Raw genomic sequence first — 26,477 nt, 5'->3', positions numbered from 1 at the left:
GCCTCACACTATTCTATTGTATTTCACAAGACAACCACAGTCAGCTTGCTCGCCCATCCGATGGGATTGATACTTGACAGATGATATTTCAGCAAAAATAGATTAAAAAAAATTAGAATTTGCAACATGTTTAATACGCAATGCTTAGTGCAGAGAGCGTGCATAGCGTGTTTAAAGAGTCGTGCTGCTGTTGTTGTAGGAGGACATCTGCTGTGTGGATGTTTTGCAGAACAAAGATCTGAGCGACCACAGGGTCACGTTTTGCAGAGTGGGATTTGAATTTTGTCTTTGCACAAATTTTTTTTTAGGAAAAAAAAACGTATCCGGCTTTTAATTAATGGGAGCCTTGTTGTTTATTCTTCCAAAGTGCATTTACGAAACACTTTATAATAATAATCATTAAAAGAAAATCTGGCCTTTGTATTTGGGCAAGAGGAATTATTTGCAGATTAAAGCCTTTCCACAATTAAAAAACAGAAAAAAACCAACAGCCCCTCATCAACAGATGATTGATGACCAGTGCGGTCTATCAGAACATTGTTGTGATAATATTGTCTCCTTCCTGCACTTCAGGCTCACTCCTCCTCCTCCTTCCCCGAGAGCCATGGACGAGGAGAGGAGCGCCCGGGCCGTCTCCCCGGAGCCGCCTGATGACGGGGACCCTGCTCCAGCAGCTCCACCGCCACCCGACCCAAACGCAACCTCCACCGCAGAGACAGCAAACACTTGTCCCAGCCAGAAGCCCCGTCCCGGTCCAGGTAAGGAGGGAGCTGCAGTGGCAAAACAAGACAGACACACACACAGACGTGTAGCGTGATGAGTCTCAGTCTGCCTTCAATTGGCGGCGTCCACCGTCTCCAATCGTGGTTTCAATCTGTTTTGAAGAGAAAAAAAAAAAATCGGATATCATGTCATTTGTGACTGTTCAGACTACAAAGAGCCATCCGGTTTCAATCTGGATGGGCTACAAATCGGATTTTGGCTGGCAGTCTGAACGTGGCTAAAGAGATTGAGTCAAGAGGAGCCGGTGGATTAGCGGTGGGAGTGGTAGACGGGGGAGAAACCTCTCCGTGATTGTTTTGTTTATACAAACCCCATACTAGTCCAAGGATGGAGAGTGTGCGTGTGAACGTATGGCTGCGTGCAACCACTTTTTCCTCTCCGCCCGAGCTACAGGTGACTTTTTCACCCCTGAAACGGGAGAAGGCCGATTCGTTCGACCGCGCGAGCCCGTGATGCCGGTTTTCCAAAATGGAATGAGTCACTGCGCTTCCCTCCGTCAGCCGCCCGGTACCTCACGTTAGCCCAGGGGTCCGCACCCCCCCCCCTCACCCCCCCATTGATTCCAAGAGTTAATTGTGTGTTTTTGTTGGGTGTCTCCCACTTCTGTCGTACAGCACAGCGCAGAATAAAAAACCCAAAAGACAATAACATGTTGTTGTCAGTGGGAAAGTGTACAGTCGACGGTTCTTTCCAGGTCGGATGACGCAGATTTGTTGGCTTCAGCTCTAATAGGCTTCGATGAAAACATGACGTGGAGCTTGATATGCTCTTTTTTGACAAGACGCTTTGACCTGTGTTCAGTTTGGAAAGTTGGGAGAAAGAATACTTCTTTCAGTCATCAGTAATTAATTTAAAATAATATTTCAAAGGTCTAATGTGTCAAAAAACTCAAACTGATCCGTTGACACCAAATGAAATGTGGTTGAAATGCATATGTTGCTTTATAGTTTACGTTAGCAAAAACTGTTGAGTTTTTATTGGAGTAACAGGGGCCATACTGTGGCGCCGTGTTTCTACAGTAGCCCAGATTGTGGGTCTGCTCAGTTTCATGATTTCACCCTGACTTCAACCCCAACAGCTGATAAATGTTCACGACATCCCGTCTTAGTCCGAGCTCCAACCTCCTCCTGTTGTCTGCATTAACCGCCTGCCAGCAATCACACGAAACCGCTGCAAGCAAGAGTAGCAACTCTTTTTTTCCTTCCGCAAAACTTGGAGATGTTTACCGATCTTCGAGATACGGTTTGGAAACTGGTGTGGTCGTGTGTCGTCCTCTTTATCGTTGCCCTGGTTCCAGAAGCGGGGCGAGACTCCGAATTTGAAAAAAAAAAAGAAGCAAACAGCAAAAAAAAATTTTAAAAAAAATTCATCAGGTGTGTTTGTATTTCAGAAGCCTTCACATGCACTAATCCCAGTCTGAGAAAGGATGGGGTGGAAATTCTTTTTAGGTCAGGCCTGTTTTTACTGACAGGCACAACAATTGTGTTCTGAGGCGACCCGTCAGTCGGTCGGTGAGGGCGGATGCGGCTCTCAGGATGATCTGAGCACGAACAACCCGCCGAGCGGCACTGGAATGCTTAACGGCCGCAGCGGGACTGGGAAATTTGGAGTGAACCGTTGACCCTTTCTCCCTTTGTGTGATTGGTCACGGTGAAGGTCGACCGGCGCTGGCTGAGAAGAGGGGAAAGGCTGAGAGCAGAACGAGGCCAGCGTCGATTCCTGGGTGACTCATCAACAGTGACTCACGTTTCCTCAAGCTGCAGCCAGACGCCGGCACCTCCGACTGCAGATCAGAGCGGCCGGGTGGGTGTAGGACGGGTGTGGGGGGTGTGGTGAGCATTTAAGGAAGTGCGCACAGATTAAAGTGACCTGTTGCTGAGGGAACCACGCTGAGAGTTCGTTCTCTTATTTTCATTTTATTTTTTATTCTTAAAGCAAGCCCAAACCTATGATCTATAATTATTAGTGTATGAGGCGTGCCTGCGCATCAGATCCACAAGCCCCACTCTGTTCTGGGCTGCACTGTGGTTCACCACGGTGAGTGTAGCATCAGATTTAACGATAATTCCTCCGCCGAAACTTTTAGTTATTAAACGGTTTGTGTCTGAACATGTTCTCGCGGCGCTGCCTTTACCTGCGCTTGCTCCCGAGGAGGCAAACACAGAGTGTGACTGTGGCTTCTGCCACTAAAGTTAGACTGTCTGCTTGTGCGTGCATGTGTGTGTGTGTGTGAGTGTGTGAGTGTGTGTGTGTGTGTGAGTGGATATGCAGGCCGAGGGTTGGTAGGTGAGGAGGCGAGGGAGGAGGAGGAGGAGGAGGAGGAGGAGGAGGGCGAGATTGGTCAGACTGGCCCTGACCAAGACAACAAGGCCCTGCTTTCAGCACTCGGCCGCTCCCTCATCGTGCAGAGTTCAGCCTCTGGAAAAACACACGGCGGGCACAAAACCCGTATATAGATCAAACTTTGGGATGGAGCCAGATCTTCAGGCATAAATCTATCAGCGGACGGAGACAACAGGTTGGAGGATCTAAATCACAAGGTGCCAACCCAAAACAAATCCACTCCCCGTTTACCCACAATGGCGTCGCCCAAAAGAACAACACGCGCGCACTCGGGTTAAAGGCGCGCTCGCACGACTTGCCTGCGTCAACATGCATGTTGCCGACACAGAGAAGAAAGGAAGTCAGAACATCATCCTGCCCTGGATGCCAGAGCTCCACAGTGAGTGCTTTCACAGGGACCTCAGCGTCCAGGACAGGATTTTCATTTTTTAAACTATGACATTCAGCTGTTTTTGCATTTGAGAAATCTGACACGAATGTTTCCCTCTTATGCAGGGACGTGAATATTCAGGTGAATATCGTCATAACCAGCCTCGTGACCACAGCATTGAACTTTATCATTGTCTTTGAACCATCGTACGTTATTATGGGCTAGAATGGGGCCGAGAGTCACTCACTCGCTGCACTTACTTGCTGTCACGGATTACGAGTTTTAGAAATTCGATATGCTGTAGCGCCACCATCAGTCCGAGAATACTGCATATAAATATCAATGAACGCACTGGATCAACAGTAAATGGTGGCAGAGTGAATCTGTCGGCCCTCTAAAACTGATGCTATGTAAAGGGGTGTTGAGGTGCGCGCGTTTGTGTGTGTGTGTGTGTGTCTTGAGTGTCGATCTGGCTCAAGCATGAAGATGCATTGAGTCTGTTTATATGGGGGCCTTTTTGTTTTTATTATGTCGTCATCAAAAGCCTGCAGAAGTTAAAAATGATACGTTCTTTAAGTGATTGCCTGAAACCGCGACCTGGGCAAGTGTTTCGGTCATGTGACAAGCTGCCAGGGGTCAAAGGTTTTCTCAGAGCCAGGAGGGGGTCAGACGCTCATTACAACAACAGTTTGTCAGACCAAGGCTGTTGCTATGAAATGATTGATGACATTCAGAGATACCAAGTCTGTCCTTACAAATATTTTTTAATCAGTAGTGCCGGTAAAATTAAAAAAAAGATAAGAAAGCAAATTTGACCAATGAAGAGCATAAAAAATATACATTTTTTTTTTCCATTTGCACTGCTAAATTTGAAATATCTCTCATCCCCAGCCTTGAAGTGGGAGCTCAAGAGTTCTGGGCAGCTTTGGAGGCAGCTTGTTCATTGAGTCGCTCCAGCTCACTCTGGCCCGAGCAGGAGAGACGCTCATGACTCATGTTTCACCCAGTTCAAGCTCATTGTGCTTTGATTGGCTGGAGCTGCAGTGCTGGCATGCACCCGCCGCATCAGCCAGCCTCAAGGCTTTAATTCTTCACTCTAAACTCTTTAACAGCCACATAAAAACATGTAAAATATGGCTGCGGCCTCGCTGACGATCAGCCAGCTTCGTCTCAATGCAAACACTCGCAGGAGATAATGGTTGCTGCGGGGAGTGGAGGGTCATTTATTCAGACGGGCTTTGGGTTTTTAACAGAACCAAACCATAATTTGGATGAGGGAAGGAGTATTAGCGGAGCCCAGTCCAGCAGCAGGGGAGCGAGGCAGCACTCCTTCTGTCACAACTGGCTCTTTGGAAACCAGCATAGCTACGACGCTAACCCGGAACATTTCGCAAATCTTTTACATCTAATCTGTCTCAATCCAACTGTGTCCACCTGATAAAGAGGCCAGAAACCACAGAGGCTGGTCTCAGAGCAGCGGAGTACAATCACCGAAAAATAAGGAGAATTTCTCAAGCAGATTCAGCAATCATGCTGTGGCGCAAACAGGCTGATGTTCCAGACATTTGTGACATTCCTCCATTAGACTTTACAAGCTGCATGGAGCCGTCACTGTTTTCACCACGTTAAACATTTTTATTTTTCTCCTCACCAAACCCATCAACAGTTTTACTGAAGGGGAGACAAAACTGGAAGGTGATTTTTTCAAACCACCAGCCTGTCACATTTAAGCGGACAAATCATCTTTTCTGTCGCTGCCGGTTTAATCCCTGTGATTGGCAGCAACAAGGCACACCGTCACAGAAAGCTTGTTGTCTCCTGTGAAAAGCCTCCAGTGCCACTTCAAATGCAGTTTTATTTGTCTTTTTCTAATGCTGAATTTACAGCCAACCCAGAAAAGGAGAAATTAGCATGCACGCTAATGTCTTTAGCCATAGCCATTGTTTCCAACTCAGAGACGCTTCTGTGCTTTTTCCGTTTTCGGGCAGTTGCATCTCTTTCACTGTGAAAGAAGCTGACTGTTCAGGAAATTACACTGATTTACAATGATACCAATTTGAGAGTGACCGAAGATTTGTTGTCGATTGGAGGTTAGCGAGTCAGACTTTCAACAGCGGCCACGGAAGAGTTAGCAGCTACCCCAAGTCACAGTGTGAAATTTGCAACTTGACCTTCAGGCAGCTAAAGCAGTGGATTTGGAAACTTTCTTGCGCGTACCGAGAACTAAGATGCTCCACAAAACAAACACGTGCAGGATTTGCCAAACTGCTGGTTGTGTTCAGAGACCAAGGAAGATCTAATCCCTCTTAATTGTGGTCCAACAGGCAGGAAGCGTTCTGATGTTTTGCTGGTTTCAGTTATTGGTGCTAAATGTGTGAAAGGATGATTCCTGATAATCCCACAGCTGACAGAGACCATGGGTGTGTTTTTTTTGCTTCCTCACTCTGGGATCAGGCATGTGCACGAGGCTTTGTGCTGTTTAATCTAGTCCTCAAAAAATGCATTAGACGTTGTAGCTGAAAATCCTGGATTCGCAGCCCCCTTCCGGCACAAATGAGGGAATTTCTCCACGTTCGACGTGTCACCATATTGTCTCCGTTCATCCTGCTGCTCTGCCACACAGAATAATCCCTCTGTCTACATGTCAGCCTGAACTGTGTTTATTTTATCTCCGTCTTTGCTCCATGTCGCTGTTTGCTGACTTGTTTCCTTTCGGGTCTCTGAGGTTTGTTGAGACTCGCGTCTAATTTAGCTTCTCACAGAGATCGAAATAAACCTGGAGCAATTTGAGGCATTTTTATTTTTTTATTTTTTTTATTTTTTACAGCATCTCTGAACTATAAAAATGAGTGTGCCTTCTTTTCTTTTTTTCCCCCCCCTACATTCCCACCAAACTCGCAAACACAGGAAACGCAGCTGCTACGGTACTCTCTTTCTAGTGTAGCTCAGCTAATTAGCAGTTGGTACGTAAGATATTCTATATGTTCTATATAAAAATACTTGTTTAAAATCGTGTTCAGCGACAGATAGATAGATAGATAGATAGATAGATAGATAGATAGACACATAGATAGATAGATAGATAGATAGATAGATAGATAGATAGATAGATAGCTTCGATAAATAGCTTAAGACAAAAGAACACCCACAAAAGAAATTGTCTTCCAGGAATGTTCTTGCTACCTTGCATGCCTCCCAAACTTCCCCTCAGCACGCCAACACTGGTCTTCTGCGGGCAGCCAACCGTGTGAACCCCGGCAGGATGTGCTTTGTCACACGCGAGGACCGTGTCTTCCTGTGAAGTCTTGTTTATGATCAGTGTGCGCTTGTGTGTTTGTATATCTGGTCGTGTGGTCCCCGCGCTGAAGGCTTTGGCTGCCGCTGTCAGCCAGCGGAGCAGCTGCAAGGGCATTTTTTTCTTTGCTCCTTTTCCCAGAAACCAGAGGAATCTCAGAGACAAAGTCTGAGACAATTAAATCCCCCCTGAGCCTGTTCTACAGCAGACACTTTTTGTCTTTAATGAGCTTACACCGCTCCATTCTCTCAGCATCTATAATCTCCGATTTTGGACATAGTCCAGTAGTGCACTCACAGACCCTGCGTGCAGTGTGTGTATGTGTATGTGTGTGTGTGTGTCTCAGCCTTCTTGGCTGGGTTGCAGCAGAACAGTTGCCTCCTCTATTTTTTCTGTCTTTGTTTGCTGGAGGACGTAAGTGAGATTGATGCCATCGCTGCACAACTCCATGAATTTTCTCCACTATCGACGGCAGTCTGTCCGAAACGCGGCGGTTGTGTGTGTATTTAATCAGTTCCAGTCATTAGTCCTGGCCAGAGAGCTGCTACCGAGGCGTCCGCTGAACTTGATTATCTTGATTATCTGCTCACTTTTTGCTCGGCACCTCGTCACTTTGTGTCCTCCTTCCAGTTTTCCCCGACTCCTGTCTCTCTATCGGCAATCAAAACATAGATTGTTTTTTCTTTCGAGACAAGTTATTGGTGCCTGAGTGTGCGTTTGAACTGTTTGAACTGCAAGTGAAGCTCCAACGGGCCAGACGCTATTTAAACAGTGATTGTTTTGTTTTTCTGACTGATTTAGGGCTCAGTTAACTGCCAGCGAGTCTTAAATGACTCTGAAACCACGTTAACAGATGCAATCTTTGTTTTTTCACACAGCTGTGGTTCCTTTTCACATCGCCTCCGACGGCGTCAAACGTGACTCCCCATCCTCTCGCGTCGGCTCCCCGTTAATCCTGCCTTTGTGCTGTCGCAACATGACGAAAGATTCTGCCGTTATGAACTCACGCGGTGTATTTTGGATGCCTTGTTTTCGCATCCCGTCCGGGCCCCCGGCGGGGTGCACATGTACTGTACGCCTTTGCCAAAAGGGATGTACACACCGCAGAGACCCCGCTCCCTCATCAGAAGTCTGCGCCTCTGAAGCATCAAGTGAAAAGCGAAAAAAAAAAAAAAAAAACGTCTTTCAAAAAAAGAAAAAGTGTCGGGTAAACTCGACGCGGCTCCCTGTTTCTCCTCGGGGAGCGTAGCCTGAGGAGCAGCAGGATGTGCTCCCCTTCAGGTGATCCAGGATATATCACCTCATTTGCCAGCTCACATACTGTGTGTGTGTGTTTATGGTAACCCTTAGCCTGTGGGATCCATATGTTTCTGCTTTAATGGGTTTAAACTGTTTGTTTACGGGAAAATGAAATTCCTCAAAGATCTCTCCTTCTGGGCCGCTGACACGTATGCACACAAGACACCGAAAACACACACACACACACACACACACACACACACACACAAACACAAACACAAACACAGTCGGAGCGCGCGCATGCAAACACACACACTCGGCCGGCCGTGTAAACACAGAGGTGCAGCGATCTCCTCAGCGGCTCTTGATTGCTCTGGCCTGATGTGAATTAGAGGCTCATCGTTCTCAGATCAGAGTGGCGGCGCTGAGGTCAGGCGGTTTCGGCGGTTTCGGCGGTTTCGGTGATTTCAGTGGTCCGACGGTGATGCCAAATGGACGAAGGGCCGCTCTGATGGTACTGTGGGGTCTGCCGTAGACGGGTTCAGCTCCAACAATTGTGGTTTTCGAAGCCTTCGGAAGAGGGAAAGTGTTTACACTTTCAAGCCGAGAAGCTCAGCGTTGACGAGGGAAGTGGACACGTTGCCGTGGTGGCAGCACCGAGATCAGCTGACACGTAATCACACGGCTTGGAAAAAAATCACTTGTTTTACTTAATAATGTATGTCCTCTCGAAACCATTGCTGTTGATGCATGGAGTTGCCATGGACTGGTATTTTCCTTTCCTTTCAATCGCTGACTTCCCTCTTCCTCTTCACCCTTCCCTTCCCTTTTCCTGCTCCCTTTTCCTTTCCTTCCCGTTCCCTCGTACCTCATCCTATTCTCTCCTCTTTCCCCTCTCCTCTCTCCCATGCCTCCTCCCTTCTTCTATCCCACTGAACCTTTTTTTTTTGCTTCTTTTTCTTTTCTTCTTTTCATGTGGCTTTGATAACGACATAATTGCCCCCAAATACAGCTCTCAGAGAGTAGAAGCTAAACAACATGAGAGAGAGAGAGAGAGAGAGAGAGAGAGAGGGAGAGAGAGAGAGAGAAGTATAACCACTACATGCCGTCTGAAACACTTTCTGTTGGTGTTGCGCTGTGCTTTTTTTCAAACCTGCCAATTGTCTCAAAGACTTGAATTGCAGCGCGTGTTTTACGGTGATCCGACCCAAATCGTTTTACATGATAGATACAAGCAGCATAGGACAGTCAAGGGTAAGAATAATGAAAAAACGATTTCTATCCAAGAAATCCAGCTGACTGAGTCCAGACATTTGAAGCCCATTTATTATTTGGAGTAAAGCTGACAGCACCGCCAGCGCACGGCAACACTGCCAGTGACAGCACGGTGTGAAGTGCTGGGAAAATGGACAGAGACACACGCTGCCTGCCCCTGACATAAATGAGCAGATTCACGTATGTGTAAACTAGACATTTAGCCGTGTTGAGGGCAACAGTTCTCACAAGATGCTTTTATATGTGGAGCCGCCTGATTGAGGCTAATGGATACAACATGGGGCCCCAGAAATGGCTTCCACATGCCGGAGACACATGTGTGTCAGCGGAGAAAGCTGGTAGTAGGAGATATAAAAACATTGGAGTATGAGTATGTGTGTTTTTTATGTCTCTGTGTGCGTGTGTGTGTTGAGCACAGGTGTGTGGTTTGTATACCACTGTTTAATAGAACGGAAGCGCAGGAAGCGCTTCCCATTCCTTAAGGTCCTGTTTACGTCTGCAGCTTCTCACACACACACACAGAAATGGCAGTGCATACGGTAAATCGCGCACAAGCACACACACACACACACACAACTGAAGCTAAAAGCAATAAAGCAGCCCGTCCAAGGCTTTAAACGCCAATCATTTGCATTTAAGTTGAACTAACTCACACGACCGAGTCACTTCAAGTTTTGATTCATCTAATATTATTTTTAAAAATGTTTGTATAATATCTCTCCAGGATTAACAACTTTGACTGAATCTCTACATGTGGGGAAATTATTAGTCTCCAACACAAAGAAAGGAAGGGTGTTGCCGTAACACAACTTCAAAGAGAACTCTGGGAAGTCGTGTTTAAAAAAAACAATAATTTCAAGTAGCAGCAAAAAAAAAAAACAACCCAAACATTCATTTTGTGTTCCAAAATAAAACATTTCATTAATTTGACTTGGCACAAGTAAGCAACAAAGGTGGAAACGGTCAACATGCAGAGGTTTTTGTCCTGCGGTATTATTTCAAGTTGTACTTTAAACAAATCCACTGTTCCTCCTTGCACAAAACATTTGGCGAGAACAGTGAAGAAAAAAAAAGCTGCCCACTAACAGTGGGAAACCTGGAGCAGGCTCCTGATCCTGCCTGGGTGGCCGGTTATCTGTCTTGGCAGGTCAGGTTCAAAGGGGCCACAGACAGAAACTGTAGCTGGACTCATAAATTCAGATTTTTCCTCAAAAGTGCGCCGCGTCGGTGACGAGTGAGTTTACTTCCAACCACTAAACTCAGAGCAACGTCTGAGCGTGGCAGAGTTTCAGCTTTACTCCAAAAGTATGCCGATGTAATTACTAGGAAAGGTTTTATTCGCCCCTTAGCGATAATCCACACACAACTGGATAGCACTTCATGTTCCTACCGGCGCTTGCATAACTCACATTTATTCTTTCCCACCCGCATTAATGAATGAACCAAATGGTTTCTCCCGCTCGCGGCAGCCGTCCAGAGGATCCGTACAGTAGTCCTGTTTGTCTTTTCTGTCACGTCATTCATCCCCGTTTTCAAACACCTCGCTGCAGCCGAGGCATCTCTGCATAAACAGGGTATTTTTAACTGCCGGCGTAGCCGTAAAATGCATAAAGTTATGTCACACGTGTGAAAGAATTTGTTTGTCGGGCCCGGAAAAGGGAACGTGAGCCGGAGAAGGAGAGAGAGAGGGAGAGAGAGGAGAGAGAGAGCGCGTGAGCGGCCGAGGACAGAAAAGAGAGGACAGATAGAGACGTGAGCGAGAGTCGAAAGAGTAAATAAACAGAGCCGGGAAGTGTTGAGTCCGTGCACAGGACGTGGTTTGGATTGCATGTGTGTGTGTGTGTGTGTGTGTGTGTGTGTTTATCAAACCCAGCTGGCTCCTATTTACCCAGGAATGAGTCTGCACCTCTCAGAGGCCCAAGCCTTGCTCCGCGCTTCCAAGGCCTCTGTGTAAAAAGTGCATGTAGGCTATGCATGTGTGTGCATAATAATAAGAATAATAATAATAAAAAGCAATGATGAATCATAAGAATCATAATCGCGTCTTGGTCGGGGCGCTGCGTGATACCCGTAAATGCATTGATTAAAAACAACGAAAACCAAAAACACCCAGACCTGCATGCGCCGTACGTGCACGCATTCATTCAGCGGCGCACACATGCGCACTCGCTCTCTTGCACAGCAAAAAAAAAAAAAGAAAAACAGTCGTCCCAGCACGAGCAGAGAACCACACCGATTTCAGGTTTCACAAGCGAGCGCATAGAGCCCCTGAACAGTCCCAAGGGGGCGGATTTAACTGCTTCCAGATGCAAGTCCGGGACGGCGTGCACACCAACACACACACACACACACACACACACACACACACACACACACACACACACAGGCGCACACACGCACGAGACAAAATTTTCTGCTTTGTTGCAGTCAGCAGAACTGCTCCTTTCTTCTTTAATTGGGTGCGAGTGGATGGCAAATGACACGGGGGTGGACCGGTTCGCTGCGAGCTGTTGACGATACCTGATAAGCCGCATGTGGAAAGCATCTGCTTCCGCCTGCTTCAGAGGAGGGAAACAGACCTCGGGACCCTGGAAATGCAAACACCACGCGGAGGTCCCATTTTGCGGTCTTCAAACAGACTCTGTCTAATGAGCGGGTTTGTCTCCGTGTCCCTTTTTTCTCCCCGCCCTCCCCCCTCCTCCACCCAGACGAGGCCCTCACCTACACTGAACCCCTCATATTGAGGGTAAACGGCACCCCGGAGAGGCTGCGGGGCGACGACGGCGAGAGGCGGAACGGCAGCCTTGTGCACACCGAGCTCACCACGCCCAGCAAGACCGTCATCTGTGAGTAAACAACGCTATCGCACGCGCTCAGCGGGACCGGGTGGGTGGCGGTGGGTGGGGCGACGGGTGGAGGTGGGGGAAGTTTTATTTCCATGAGCGATCGGCGCCACGGTGAGTCACATCGTCCTGACCTTTCTCTCACACGTTGTTGCACACGCCCTGCAGAAATAGGTCAGGTAATCATATACACCGGCAGAGGTATTGATGCCTTTTCGGCAAAAGTAGGTTAAACTTCTGCTCTCTGAAAAGATATATAAAAAAAAAAAAGATTGACAAAACCACACAAGCAGCTGTGCAGCACCCAAATCCCTGCACCTAAAATAAAAACACATTCCGACCTGTTTTCCTCTTTTATCCTGCTCCGTTCATCTGCAACTCATTTTACACCCTGGCTGTCTGCTGAGGCTGAGTGTGTCAGGCCACCAGGGCTACAATAGAAGGTGAGCAGGACTAGTTTGCCTCAATCTGTTTCCACTTCTGGCTCCCGAAAGGAAAGTCAAATATTTGAAAACTGATAAATATTTGACTTAATCTGGGATTCGCCAGGATCGGTCAAGAAGAATTCAATCTCTGTTCTGCCCTTTTATGTTTGTATTGTGATGTCTTGTGTTCATATCAGGAACACACGTCGCATCCTCTGTAAGTTTCCTATTTAATGATTTAATTTCCGCTGCTTTAAGTTCCTGAATTGTGTAAAATTGGCTTGATCAGTTTGTTTTTTTTCTCCTGTCAATAAACTCGTTAGACCAGAGAAAAGCCCATTAGGGCTTCTTTCACCAGCTCCACTTTGAAGAAAGCGTGTGCTGAAACAGTTAGGTCTGAACATCAGCCTTTTGTGATGTCACAAAGGGTGGTGATGCTTCTCCCAGGTTGGTGACAATGCCACTATTCATGTGTTTGTTCCATCAACTAAAAATCAGTTTCATCAGAAGGGTAAAACTGAATGGGCTTTTTTTTGTAGGAGGGTGTAAACAGAGAGCTCATTGGACTATTTTCTGGTGGTCTATAGAGTTTTGGGGACAGGTAGTCACAAGGCTGCTTTTGTGGTCAGGGTTGAAAATGAAGATCTGTAAATGGGGCCTTTAAATCTTGTTCTGTTTTGAAGTGGGTTTTTTTCTCTGTGGCTCTTCACTTTGCTTTCCATGGAAATGGAAGAACGGGGACTTGCGTATTTCCACTTAATGTTCTTTTTCTTATGGCTCGGAGAGAAATTCAATTTTGCAATTATTTGACTTTTTCTTCTTTTTTTTTTTGGAACAACCAAGGAGGCCTTGTTCATCTCACCAGTGCCTTGTTTCAAACATTCGAACCGTCAACAGTTCAAATGTCTCCATTGGGCTCTCGGCGGACCAGGGCTTCAAGGTGGTTCCTAGAAAACATTTGGTTTGATTTTAGTCGCGAGGGCTGTTTACGTGTAACGCTCTCCACATGTCCTGTCATACTTTGACAGTTTAGAAAACAAAAAGGAGAAATTACATTTTTAAAACGTACAAACGGAGATGGTTTCAGCATGGTGCCGTTCCAAGTTTTCCCTCAGCTTTAATGTCTTGTTCTGTTTTTGTGATTGTTCGGGTCTTCGAGTCGGCTCTTTTTGCAGAAGGAATCCGAGTGCAAGCACTGTTTTCCAGCTGATCCGAACCAGTCGGTGTTCCCACCATGGAATTGTGCTGGACTTTATGTTCAAGCAGGTGCCAATGCAGTCGTTCACCTCAGCGATGCTTAACCTCAGTAAGCAGGTGAAAGCACCAAAAATAGTCCTGGTTGGATAAATGGATGAACGTTGATCGGACAGTGTTTTTCACATTAACTTTCAGTCATTGTCGTCCTCCATATGGTTGGCTTAGCGCCACCTCTTGGTCGGCCGACTGCCTGCACTTGCAGGCAGGTCGCAGACAAGATTATTTTAAAACATCCCTGGTGTGCAGAGGGAGTTTGTATTGTTTTATGTACATGAAAAAAAAAATGTTTTTTTAAAAATACCCTCAGACACAGAAGGACGAGGCCCGGCGAGAAAACTGCAACTCTCTCCCACAAAAGCTGCAAGTGCCTGTTATGCAATCCATGCCATTATTCCCACTTTTTTTTTTTTTTTTTTACTCCAGTTTCAGAATCCCAACTGAACTCTCAGCTATGTCATGTATTCACATAAACATCCAAACGGCGCTATAATAACAGCCGCAAAGAGCCTCACTGAGCTGCCTGGATGCTCGGCCAGCAACCAGCAACCTTGAAGCAATTGTAAAACTTTTCTTTAAAAGCTGCCTGGAAGGGTTTTGTTTTGTTTTGTTTTGTTTTTCTAAATCTGCACTTCCTGCCATTCAGGGTTGGGACTTGGGGGGGCTGAAGTGAATGACGGATGAATGAACGCGGGGAATAGCGGGCTGCTTTTTGACGAATGGGAGAGCTGACATCTGAGCATGTGTTAGAAAGCTACAGGCACGTTTCCTGGAATCCACGGCCAGCCGGCACGCAGCCCCTCCTCCTCCTAATAGCTAGTTTGTGGTAACTGAATAACCAGCAGTTGAGTCAGGAAGTGAAGACGAGCGCCTGACGTGTGTGTGTGTGTGTGTGTGTGTGTGTGTGTGTGTGTGTGTGTGTGTGTGTGTGTGTGTGAGTCTGGACCTGGGCAGGTGTGTCGCTGTCTGAAGGCTACCTGCCTCATTCTCTGCCTCTTTTCCAGGCTTTGGACTGAAATGTGAGTTTCTTCTTGCGCCCTTCCTTCCCCTCCCTCCTTCCCTCCTGCTTTATTTTAAATCCCAATAAAACCGGTGAGACCCACCAGCTCCATATGTTGAGAAAGGAGTTACGCAACCACAGCAAGGAGGACAAAATGTACTGCCGAGCTCGCCCGTCTTGACTGAACCGGCGCTCTGGTTGCCTTCCTGTACTTCCATCCATCCATCCATCCATCCATCCATCCATCCATCCACAGCCCTGCTCCAAGCACAGTGCCGCGAATTACACTTTGATTTATTCGACCCCGAACCTCAAACCTAAACAGGACGAGGCGTTATTATCGTCTCAGGTGAACGCAGGCAGCTGCCAGTTTTGTCTGAGTAATAACACGTTTGTCACTGCCTGTTCTTTTTGTGAGCGCACGTGTGTGTGTATGAGTGTGTGTGTGTGTGTGTGTGTGTGTGTGTGTGTGTGTGTGTGTGTGTATGCACGCCCCGAGTCACTCTGTGTATCTTCCCAGGATTTAAATATCGCCTGCATCACGCCCCAATCAGTCAGTCAACGGCTGTTCTTCTGGGCTTCACAATGAGAGTTGAGACACAACAGGCTGGCTAGCTGTGACTCAGGCCCAGAGGGTGAGGTCATGGCTGCCCGACATCTGTGTGCGCATTTAAGAGTGCGTTTGTGAGTGTGAGAAGGTGAGGAAACAGAAGCAAAGCAAAAAAAAAAAAAAGAAGAAGAAGAAGAAGAAGAAAAAAAAGACGCTACCCCCATTTGGCGAGCCATGACATCAGAGCTATACTATGCTGTCTGCTGGTTTAGGAGCTGTGACAAGATGTCTGAGAACAATGTGCAACGCAAGCCCTCAGACATGTGTTGGTTGGTCTGTGCGCACGCACGCGCGCCGCGGGCTGCCAGTGATGTAACGAAGGCGCCGCGCGTCTTTGACGTCAAAGGTGTTTGGCAACGCACCGCCGACACGCATGTTCACAGATGTTCGAAGCCGGCTCCAAGCCCAAGGAACAGACGTTTAATTTACGGGCCGACAGCGCGGCGGTAGCTTTTATGACACTTTCAATTTTTGTTTTCATCAGTCTGAAGTGCCGCGTTTCCCCGACTTGCAGTCCGCAGCCTCGGCTTGACGCGCAGCTGCGGAGGCTGCGGGCTTCGCAGTCGGAGGTTCGAGACCCGTTGCTGTTGCCGTGAATCACCGTGATGGATGGAGAGACGTGCGGTTGATGTGATGCGTGCATGACAGACCATAAACGCTCCTGCCGACGCTGCTTATAATGACAAATATGCCGTCGCGAGAGATGCGCGTGAACAACCCCAAGACTCTGCAGCGACTGGAGCCCCGTCAAACCCGAAACAGTGACAAAAGTTTCGCCGGCAGACAAAAAATGATAAAAAAAAAAAAAAAAAATGATTCAACAAAAATCAAGATTTATGTCGATTTTAAAAGATAATAATGAGGCGTTTCTCAAAGTGAGAGGCGCTGAAGAGCAGCGGCATTAAAGGACGGAAAAGTGAGCCTCGGCATTGCTATTGATTTTGGGGTGAACTTTCCCTTTAAGCCGCTGAGCGACAGCTTCGATCGAGCAGCGTCAGCAACGATCGCTTTGCCCATAATTCTTCCAGACGAGACGCAGAGACGGGCAGCGCTATCAGGTCGGCCACCGCAGCGCCGCGCAAGCCTCACGTTACACAATCAAGCCACATCCTCGGCACCAGCGGCACGACAACAAACAAATGTGCAGCCGATGTGCGGCACCACCATCGCCGCAGTAAACAAGCTGACGCAGCAAGAAAACAAGAAGAGAGAGAGAAAAAAAAAAGGAAAGAACGCGCAACAAACAGGCAATTTAGTCAAACAAAACAGAGCAGCTTCGACAGCGGGCGAGTGCAAAACGTTTTAGGGCTCGTGTTCTTTGGCCAAGTGAAGAAATCATGGTTTATAAGTTTTTCTTGGGCTAAACTGAGCCGTCAGCTAAGTGCAGTTTCAGTCCCGGGCCATGAGATAAAGTCCAGTCCAGGAGGAAAAAAAAAATCTAAATTATTCAAATATGACATTTTTCTGACACCTCAGCACTTTGAAACAAGTTTGTCTGCACTCGCAACATGATCGTTAGGGGCGGTTTTCCTGAAAGACCAAGTCCAGTCTATTGAACCTGCAGAACAAGGTGCTACAACCAACCAGTGTCATGGGTCAGGGCCGGCAATGGCAAACTTTCATTTGTCATGTTGGAATTCAAATTCCTGGTGACGGTCACGTCTTCAGTTTTTTCCTGGTTCTGCCGCGATTCACGACAGTTTGCAGTGCAAAACTACAACCAAAACAACCGTTCTTCTGTATAGGCCCATTTAAACACATCGCAGTTAATCTGCCTGGCAACGACTGGCAGCCAGGGCTGCATACCTCCAGCGGAACTATGCAGCAGTTGTCACCACAAGCCATTTCCTGGAGGCCGGGACGCTGCTTAACTGTGCGGTCGGACTGGAACTTCCTACATGGCCAATTCAGGACTCGTCGAGGACGTTGATTGCGCGGGTGAGCCAAGTCCTGGCGGCTGTGGGCTGGGAGCTGGGAACGAGCTCAGCCAGCCAACCTGAAGGTGAAAGGTGTCCACCTCATCGCCCAGTCAATTACGCCCAAGTGGTCAAAGTCCCATGTTGCTAAACAGGAAGTTCAATGGGGGAACTTGCTCTGGCTGCGGACTGAACACTGAGTCATGTGATCGCGAGATTCATGATGAGACACACAGTTGCCATAAAACAATCAGGTTCTTCTCCTGCTATGGTTTCAGCTGTATTTTCACTTACTTTCATTTAAAAAGGTCAAACCTTTCAATCTGCAGCTTAGCAGCGGTTCATCTCATTGACATATGACTCCGTCACGCACCAACACATTTCTGCACCGACTTGCCGTGTTGATTGTACCTAACGAGGTGCTGACTGGTGCAGAATTGTGGGTAGAATCGAGCATGTAAAAAAAACAACAACACCCAATGCGTCACCGACTTTAGTTCAGAATAAAGCAGCAGCGTGGGGAAAAACATCAGGCTGTAACATTTGTCTCTGAGAGACTCTTCACAAGCTATTACACTTAAAATGACAGTAAAATAATTAAAGGCCTAAAAATCTATTCCACTGCTGTTCGCAACGACCTAAAAACATTCGCCTCCACAGCACTTGAGATACTTTTCTCCGTCCCAAAATGCAGTAAACGCAGACTCGCGCGAGCGTTCTTGTTGAAATTGTCCCTTGTCGTGTTGCCTCTTGATAAAGGAGGAAACGATGCAGCTTCCTCTGTTCTACCAGCGAGTCTCTTTGCTGCGTCTCAGCATTTTCAGCAACTTCTCCTGCAGGGACGGGACGACTGCAGAGTTGGACAGACCTCGCCGTCTCCGCCGGTGATTCATTCCAGCAGAGAGTGAGTGGGTCAGGGTGTGTGTGTGTGTGTGTGTGTGTGTGTGTGTGTGTGTGTGTGTGTGTGTGTGTGTGTAAGTACAGGGTAGCTGTGAGACGCCACAGGACCAGGACCAAGTGGAGGGTGTGTGTGGGGGGGTTGAGGGGCGTATCCAGCTGATGACTCACTCATGCAGTCTCAATAGGCTCATACATCTGCACACACACACACACACACACACAAACACACACACACACACTCTGGACCCTCCAGATCTTGCCGGACCCTCCGGCCCCCCGTGTGACCGGCACTTCTGACTGAATTCCGCACAAACTGCGGGTTTCCCGACCTCATCACCCCCATTCCAGTCATTTAACTTGTCACTTGTTGTTATTTTTAAAACAGCTCCCACTGCTGAATCACCGTGTTTATGAGTCACAGTCACATACACACGCGCACACACGCGCGCCTTTCCCTCCGCACTGGATGACTTTTGCACGAGCCGCAAACCCGTTTCCTCCGCTCCACACTCTTTGTCCTGACTTTCTTGTCCACAGACAAAGACCCTCTGTTTGTGTGTGTGTGTGTGTGTGTGTGTGTGTGTGTGTGTCTATGTGTGTGTGTGCACGTGTTCTTGCGTGCATATATTTGTGTGGCTGAGTGGGCCTAACCTCAACCCTCCGCTTGGAGACGGTCCCGACTTCTCAGTCTCTCGCTCAGTCTCTCTGGGCCAGATCCACCTATATGCTCTGCTGTCTCTCTCCGTTTCTCTCCGTTTTTCTCTCTCTCTCTCTCTCTCTCTCACACACACACACACACACACACACACACACACACACACACACAAGTTGCCAAGAAGGATGAATTTCTCAAGAACGTGCAATGTGGCAAATAACGCAGCCCCGGAGTGGATGCTGAAAACTGTGCACGGCTCCCTCTCACCTCTCTAAATCCCCCTTTCTTTTCATTTCTTTTTCTGACTGACATTCATCCAGCTGGGAGTTCAAATAAATCACCGAGCACGAAGCTGCACTGGCGCGAAAGAAACTAAAAAAAAAAAAAAGAAAAAAAAAAAAGATTGAAAGATCCCAACGTGGTAAAAAAAAAGTCAGCAAGACATGAAGAAAGAGGGACAAAAGTGGGAGATGAGAGATGAGGAGCAGCAGGTAAAGAGACCTTTAAAAAGGGGAAGGAGAGAGCGAGGCTGAGTCAAACTGCACACTGCAGATGCATGCAGGCTCACACACACACACACACACTCACACACACACACACACACACACCCACACACACTGGCCCTGCTGCGTGCCAAACATCTGGAGCTGAGTTAGAAAACGCTGAATGAAAGAATCTTTAATAAAGGCGGGTAGGATCGGCCAATCAAAACAGGCCTTTGATGGGTTATCTGTCTCCGGGCGGCTCGTCGGACAGACGCAGTCAGGACCAGCCAGAGCCCGGGACCACACTGCACTCTCTTTGTCTCGACCGGGCGTGTGTGAATGCTTGTGTGTGTGTGTGTGTGTGTGTGTGTGTGTGTGTCTTAGTGGTCGAGTTTCAGCTTTGATTCTGAGCGGGCCTCTTGCCACACTAATTCTCACCACACTTCACGTCACTGCACGGCTTCTCCGGGTGGAGAAAGTATTCGGGGCCTCGATCGAAAGGGAAACATAATAATATAAAAACCAGGCTTCCATTTTATTCTCCTTCTTCGACTACTACTTCTTTTTCTTCTTCTCCTTCTTCTTCTTAGGGCGTGTGTTTGCTTTGGCAGCTGAAGGTGTGCATTCTGCCCCCCCGAACCCACTCTTTCTCTCGCTCTCTCTCTCTCTCTCTCTCTCTCTCTTTCTCTCTCTCTCCCTCTAACCCTCTCTCCCTGAGAGTTGAGTAGTTAGTCGGTGGCGGCGGCGGCGGCGGCGCTCGGAGGTGAAAAACGCACCGAAACGCCACCGTCGGCCAAGGTTAACAAATGCTCGTGCGCTATCAAAAAAGACATTCTTCCCAGAAGTCGGGCTGAGGAGAGATGAGTTTTCCAGACACAAACACGCCCCTCGCTTCCCTCGCTCGCATTTATCTCGTCTCCCACTGATTTTTTAAAGTTTTTTTTTCGGAGTTGTGTAAGAGTCTAGACAAAGAAGTTCAGGGGTCACTTCTCGAACGCACGACTCCTCCCAGGCTTTGAGGTGGTCGGAGCAGAACTTCTGTCCGAGTGACGTGCAAGACCGAGTGTGTGCGCACACTGGCGCACGAACACACTCACGCACTGAGGCCGTACAGCAATTAGCCTCAGGCTTGAAAGGCTCCTCACACATGTGGAGCCACTATGCAACACACGTCCGTGTGTAACAGCTGCACTCGGTGCGTTTCCTCCGGGATTTAAATTGCAGCGTGCGTCGTCCCGTATATGTAAAATCTCCAGCGGTGTTTTCGCTCCCCGGCCGTCCACAGTTGGCCACACAGAGCTTTGTTATGACAGAGAAACTGGGAGGTATGTTTGCCTCACGAAGCCCGAAGCCTCTTTTTAGCGTCAGTTTGCCTCGAACGTGGACATTCTTTTTCTTTTTTCGCTTTCGCAGAAACCGTCTCTGCGGCCGGTGCGGAGGAGGAGAGCGACGGCAGCGGAGGAGAGGGTGGACGTGACCGGGTTTTTCTCTTTTAGGAGAGAGAGGTCGCGTCGTCAGAGTCCGAGAAGTTGCGCGTTTTTTGTTTTTTAGCCGGTGAATATCAGTTGCTGCCTTCGGTCCATAAATCTGAAGAGTGAGAACCTGATGAGCCGCGAATTTTGAGAAAACCCACCCTGGTCTCCCACATGGGGATCCTCGGAGGAGCTGCAGAGATTTTTTTTAGCTTGTCACCCTAAAGATGTTTGAAATGTATTGGAATCGGATGTCGTTGGACAGCAGAGAAACTCCTCACAGAATGAATCAATAACGTGGGGATTTCAGTCAAGTCAAACAATGCAGCAATCAACACTTGTACTTTATAGTTACATTCTTTGCATTGCATTCACTGACTGTGCAGTTGTATAGATGGGTGAACTGTCTTGTCATTACAATTTAATGCATTATTTAGATAATCACTCTAAGTGGATTTATTTTGAATCAAAAAGTTTCAAATTCTAATGTTTGCTCAGAATGACTTCACGACTAGAACAGCTAAACCAGCCGTGCTCACCTCCGTCATCTTTGACAATCTGCACTCTGACCCGTCTTGACTCCTCTGCCCCCCCCCCGCCCCCGTCCCCTCTCCCCACAGCTCAGCCTGTTGCCAGGTCGACGCCCATCCACCCCACCCAGCCGTGTCGGACGCAGCCCGGCGGCCAGCAGATGCGCAACGGAGCCAAGCAGCACCACCACCCACACACGCGCTTGCCGCACGCAAACGGCACGCACCACCCGCCTCACGCGCACGGCCCGCAGTCCAACGGCGTGAGGAATGGGGGCCCGCACCCGAAGCTGGGCGCCCTGCCGAAGGGCGGCTCGTCCACCTCGTCGTCGTCCTCGGCTGGGCCCAGGCACAGCAAGAAGCTGCAGTCCAACCCGTCCATCACCTCCCAGAGCAGCAAGAGGAGCAAGAGCAGCTCCAAGAGCAACAGCTCGCAGATCCCCACCGAGGCGCAAGACGGTGAGGAGGGGGGAGGAGAGAGGGGCAGCCAGATACCAGTATATCACTGGGAAGGTCCTACGTTATAAATGGGATTTTAGACACAGGATTGGACATATTTACTACTAATGATAATGGATTGGATTTATATAGCGCTTTTCAAGGCACCCAAAGTGCTTTACATTGAACCCATTATTCATTCACGCTGCATGTTTTCTGTCTGACGGCAACTACGACCACCACCCAACATCCACTCACATTCATAGCAGGCAATGTGGGTTAAGTGTCTTGCCCAAGGACACAACGACAGACTGGGATGGACCGGGATTTGAACCGCCAACCTTGCAGTCATTGGTCGCCCCAAACTGATTATATTAGAAAGTTTTTAGTCCATGTCTTTGAACCATCGTATGCTGTTATGGCCAAAAATTGGGGCGATCACGGCAATATTATGACAGTTCGATCAAATTGTCAATTAGTGCCGCCTGTAGTGCTTATAAATACTCGCTTGAATACTTGGATTTGTTAATTGGCAAAAGTTTAAAATGGTCCAAACTCTCTAAACTTAACCTCAACAATGTTGAAGTGGGAGAAATTAGCCCTTTGTACAAAGCAACAGTTGCAACCAGGGGCCAGAACACCATCATTTCTGTTGACGGCAGTAAACAGAGGGCTAAATATGCTGTTTTCAAGAGTATCTTTACATCCACATCAGCCTTTGAGTGACTCCCTCTGTGTGTCCCACCCCCGCCCCTCCACCTCTTCCCCCAGACTGCTGCGTTCACTGTATCCTGGCCGGCCTCTTCTGCGAGTTCCTCACCCTGTGCAACATCGTGCTGAACTGTGCCACCTGCGGCTCGTGCGTGGGCGACGACTCGTGCTTCTGCTGCTGCTGCGTGTCGGAGGAGTGCGGCGACTGCGACCTGCCCTGCGACATGGACTGCGGCATCATCGACGCCTGCTGCGAGTCCGCCGACTGCCTGGAGATCTGCATGGAGTGCTGCAGCCTCTGCTTCTCCTCCTGAGCCAGCGCCGAAACTCAACCACCCGCCCCGGACCCCCCCGAACCCCTGCCGGCCAGAGAAGGAGAAGAAGAAATGGGGGGAGGGGAGGGAGGAAGGGGAAGCGAACAGGAAAAAATAGAATAGAACGTTTGTCTCTGCCACGCACTCCCACACGTTCAGGACCAACTCTGACCGGTTTCCCCCGAGGAGCTTTTGTCGGGCCGTCGGAGCCGAAGCTGTGAGCTCAGGCCTCTGACCGCTCGGCTCCGCCCCCCCCCTTCATCGATCTGCCGCCCTCCCTCGTCTTCGCTGTCGGTCGGCACAGCCGGAGCGCCGGAGCAGAGTGAATTCCAGCTGCGGCCCGAGAGCGAGTGGCTGCGACCGGGCTCACCGGGGGGCCCCTGCGGACCTTCGCGGATCAAGGCCATCATTACGGCGTGAGGGCCCCCTCGTCGCCGCCTGAATGACACGAGTTCCCCGAGCATGAAAAGTGACCTTCAAAGGCAAATGAGAAAATGGCTCCGTTTAACTGGATTTTCAGTGTTTCTGCAGATAAGAGCGGCGGCAATAATGGGAAAAATGGGACGCTTAGATGTGGTGAAGAAACCCGTCCCCCCACCCCCCACGTCAAGGTTACTGTCGTCCAGTTTGGACTGCGAACTGCGGCCTTGGCGACGCACCAGCGCCCCCATTCCCCTCTCCCTCCCCCCCCCCAAAGTGGGGAAAAAAAACGTTAATTAAGTGATATTAAAAGGTGGCTTGTGGCAATAATAGAGACAAATATCTCCAGTCAGGACGGATCACCCTTGACACGCTTGTTTTTGGCGTCGGCCCGATGGATCCCGTCTTGTGAAGGGCGAGAGCCGCTTCTGAGACAGACGCTGGGTTTTGTTTTTTTACGCTTCACTTTACCGTTGCATTTTCAACTCCGCCTCGAGTGTCCGTTGCTACGTTTTGTCTGGCTGATTGTCCCTCATCGGAAGCCGGCAGACACCCGGCGGCAGCACAGGAGCGGGAAGGCATGGTCTCCCTTATCCTTTAGATCTAAATTTCCCTTCCTCTCCCTTTGTCTGCACCTCTCGCCTGGTGAACAAATGGCCGTAGCTTAGCTCGTGGTGCGAATCTTCCAGTAGAGTCCTCAGCCTTCCACACCCGCTAATCCTTGTTGTGTTAGATTTTCATTAAGACATTTGCATTCCTCCTCCAATGTGAAAGCCACATTTCTGTGTTATCAGGTTTTTCTGGGCCCTATGCAAAGCAGACATCGCTAAGCACCTAATTTAATTCCTTGAATGAAAAAAAAAAAAAAATCTACAATCGGTGCATGAATGGCAAGCTTTTTGATAGCGCTCCCACACAGTCGCCCGCTCCGATTCATTCCTTCGCCAAACCCAGTACCTCTCGAGATGTCAGCCCGATCAGCCGTGCGTTTTTTTTTATTTTTATAATGACTTGATGCAAATCTCTCGCTGGTCAAATACTGTATGTGCAATCTGTTTTGGTTTTGTTTTTGGTTTTTTTCCTTGGAAGTACCAAAGAGTTTTCATCTTACTGGACCTTACCTTTCCACACTTCTAATTCTACGCTGAAGGCTCTTTGCTTGTGTAGCTGTGGTCGATTAAACCCTATTTTAAGGGATAATATATTACATTTTTTTAATGAATATAAAGTTGCAAATGGTGATAGCAGCAAAGCCAAAGAAATGCAGAAGAAGTGCACGTTTTTCCCCACATGCGCCCAGTGACGCATCTATTCCTCTGTGCTTATGTCAAAATTGGACGTTTGTGATAAAAAATAAAAAAAAGAATCCTGGAGGGTACTGGAAAACGATGCAGTTTCCATTAACGTCGGGGAGATTTATGAAGGGAGAACTGGATATACTGGATGTAATGTTGTGTTTTGATACGGTCGCAATGTAGTTTTGTGTGGGATTTTCAACACATTCCAAGTGTAGGTACGTGTGCTTCATGGAGGGATAAGCTTCATGACACCAGACAAATCTTTCCGCCAGGAGAAAAACTGGACAGTGCAGACTTAAATCTCACAAGCCCAAAAACATTTTTTGCACCCCTGCATAAGAATTAGCACGCAACTGGCCTCCAAATGTAGCTCTGTGGCGAAGCGCTAATGTTAGCACAGCTGGTTTCCTCGGCCGCCTTCATGTAAAAGCCTCAAACAGGCCCCTAATAATGGCATAGAAGCAAATTATAAAGCAAACAAGTGTGAAAAAAAAAAAATGTTTTTCTACATTTTTCATTGCAGTGGCAGTTCTGATTTCTCAAGGCACAAAATGTCCTGATTGACAGCCAAACTGCGTCTCGGGGCTCTGGACCGCACAGACTGAGGCTCCAAGCTAACTAAGCAATGCAAGATGGCGACCCAGTTGAGAAACACTGTGGCTTCACGTTTCAAAACTGACGTCCATCTCTGTATTAAGTCAGTGGAAAAGATTTAAAATAAACCGCTTTAGGAGCCGCTCTCATGCCAGCTGCTTGATTCAGGGAAGCAGAACTAAAAATACATATTATCATATTTCCCTTCTGGCTCATTCAGATGCTAAACAATAGGTTTACAGCGTTTCATGGCCCGCCCTAATTGACATGTTGTTTCCCATCACTTATGACTTTGCACAACCGCAACTTCAGTCCGGCTCGAATTTCAAGATTTTTTTTTGAACCTCTTGCAGCCTCACAAATAGCTTAAACATGTTCCAAAGAGGCCTCCTCATGCAGGATGTATCCAGTGTGTTGATGGAAAAGAAACTTGCCGGCTTCTCACACTTCTCTCTGTCTTAACATTGACTTGATAATTGACTCTGCAACGCAGAGACTGATCTCACTTTTAAGGTACTTTTAAGATGGAAAATCAGCAGGACAGGAATCCAAGTCTGACAGTACAGCCTGGGCCATAGAAACAGCATTTTTAATATGGGCTGGGTTCAAGAAACAAAGCACCACTTCAGGCTGATTTAATTTTAGAGCTTATTTTTTTATTTAGTTGGTCCCTCAAAATTTTGATGTTTAAAGCAACATTCCGGGGTAATCTGAGCAGTACATTTCTTTTTAAAGAAGAAGAAATCATCTGGGCACAGAGTGGAGAGTCCCCACTGATCACTGTCCCAACAATCAATCGTTGTCTGAACTTACCAGATGATTCTGGAAACATGGATATAATGTTGCTCCTGTAGCTAAAAAAGTCATCATCTCATTCCGTCATACTGTGTCACCGATACTGGAAGAGAAACATGTTTAATCTCGATGTTTTTGCGTACTCGGTATTATTATTGTTATTATTTTGGATGGAATTACCTTGACCCCAGACGTGTCTGTGCGCTGACTCTCGTGGATTTATTTTCCTATGATCAGAATATGGAATCAGAATATTGTTTTAAAGGGCTGGCTGTCTCTGCTAGTAGTCTGAACGTTATGCTAGACCGCCTAAAAAATACCTTTCTAGAGTACTAGTCCACTATAATGTCATGGTGTTTACACTACCCCTCCCCATTAAACGTCAATTTGAATGGCTGTCTTGGAACTCACATTAAAATCTCTTTTGTTTAATACTGAATAAACAATGTGAACTCCAGGCCACGTGTATCACTTCTTCCTTTTCACGTCCGCTTTAGGATTATTACATTAGC

At 47.8% G+C, this 26,477-nt stretch overlaps 1 protein-coding gene across 1 annotated transcript; it reads left to right on the top strand.

The window, feature by feature from the left end:
- The first annotated feature begins 604 nt into the window (after window positions 1-604).
- Window positions 605-24,483, top strand: mdfi (MyoD family inhibitor). Its single transcript, XM_076050166.1, has 4 exons — window positions 605-758; window positions 12,014-12,151; window positions 21,486-21,854; window positions 22,605-24,483. Exons 1-4 carry the CDS (start codon window positions 605-607, stop codon window positions 22,856-22,858), a joined length of 915 nt encoding a protein of 304 aa, XP_075906281.1. The 3' UTR covers window positions 22,859-24,483.
- Window positions 24,484-26,477: the final 1,994 nt, after the last annotated feature.

The sequence above is a fragment of the Nelusetta ayraudi genome, unplaced genomic scaffold (genome assembly GCF_046127955.1).
Source record: "Nelusetta ayraudi isolate G7.1 ecotype Tasmania unplaced genomic scaffold, CSIRO-AGI_Nayr_v1 ptg000124l, whole genome shotgun sequence".
In the NCBI taxonomy this organism is placed as follows: Eukaryota; Metazoa; Chordata; class Actinopteri; order Tetraodontiformes; family Monacanthidae; genus Nelusetta; species Nelusetta ayraudi.
The sequence above is the reverse complement of the archived record's forward strand: the minus strand, read 5'-3'. Positions and strand labels throughout refer to the sequence as shown.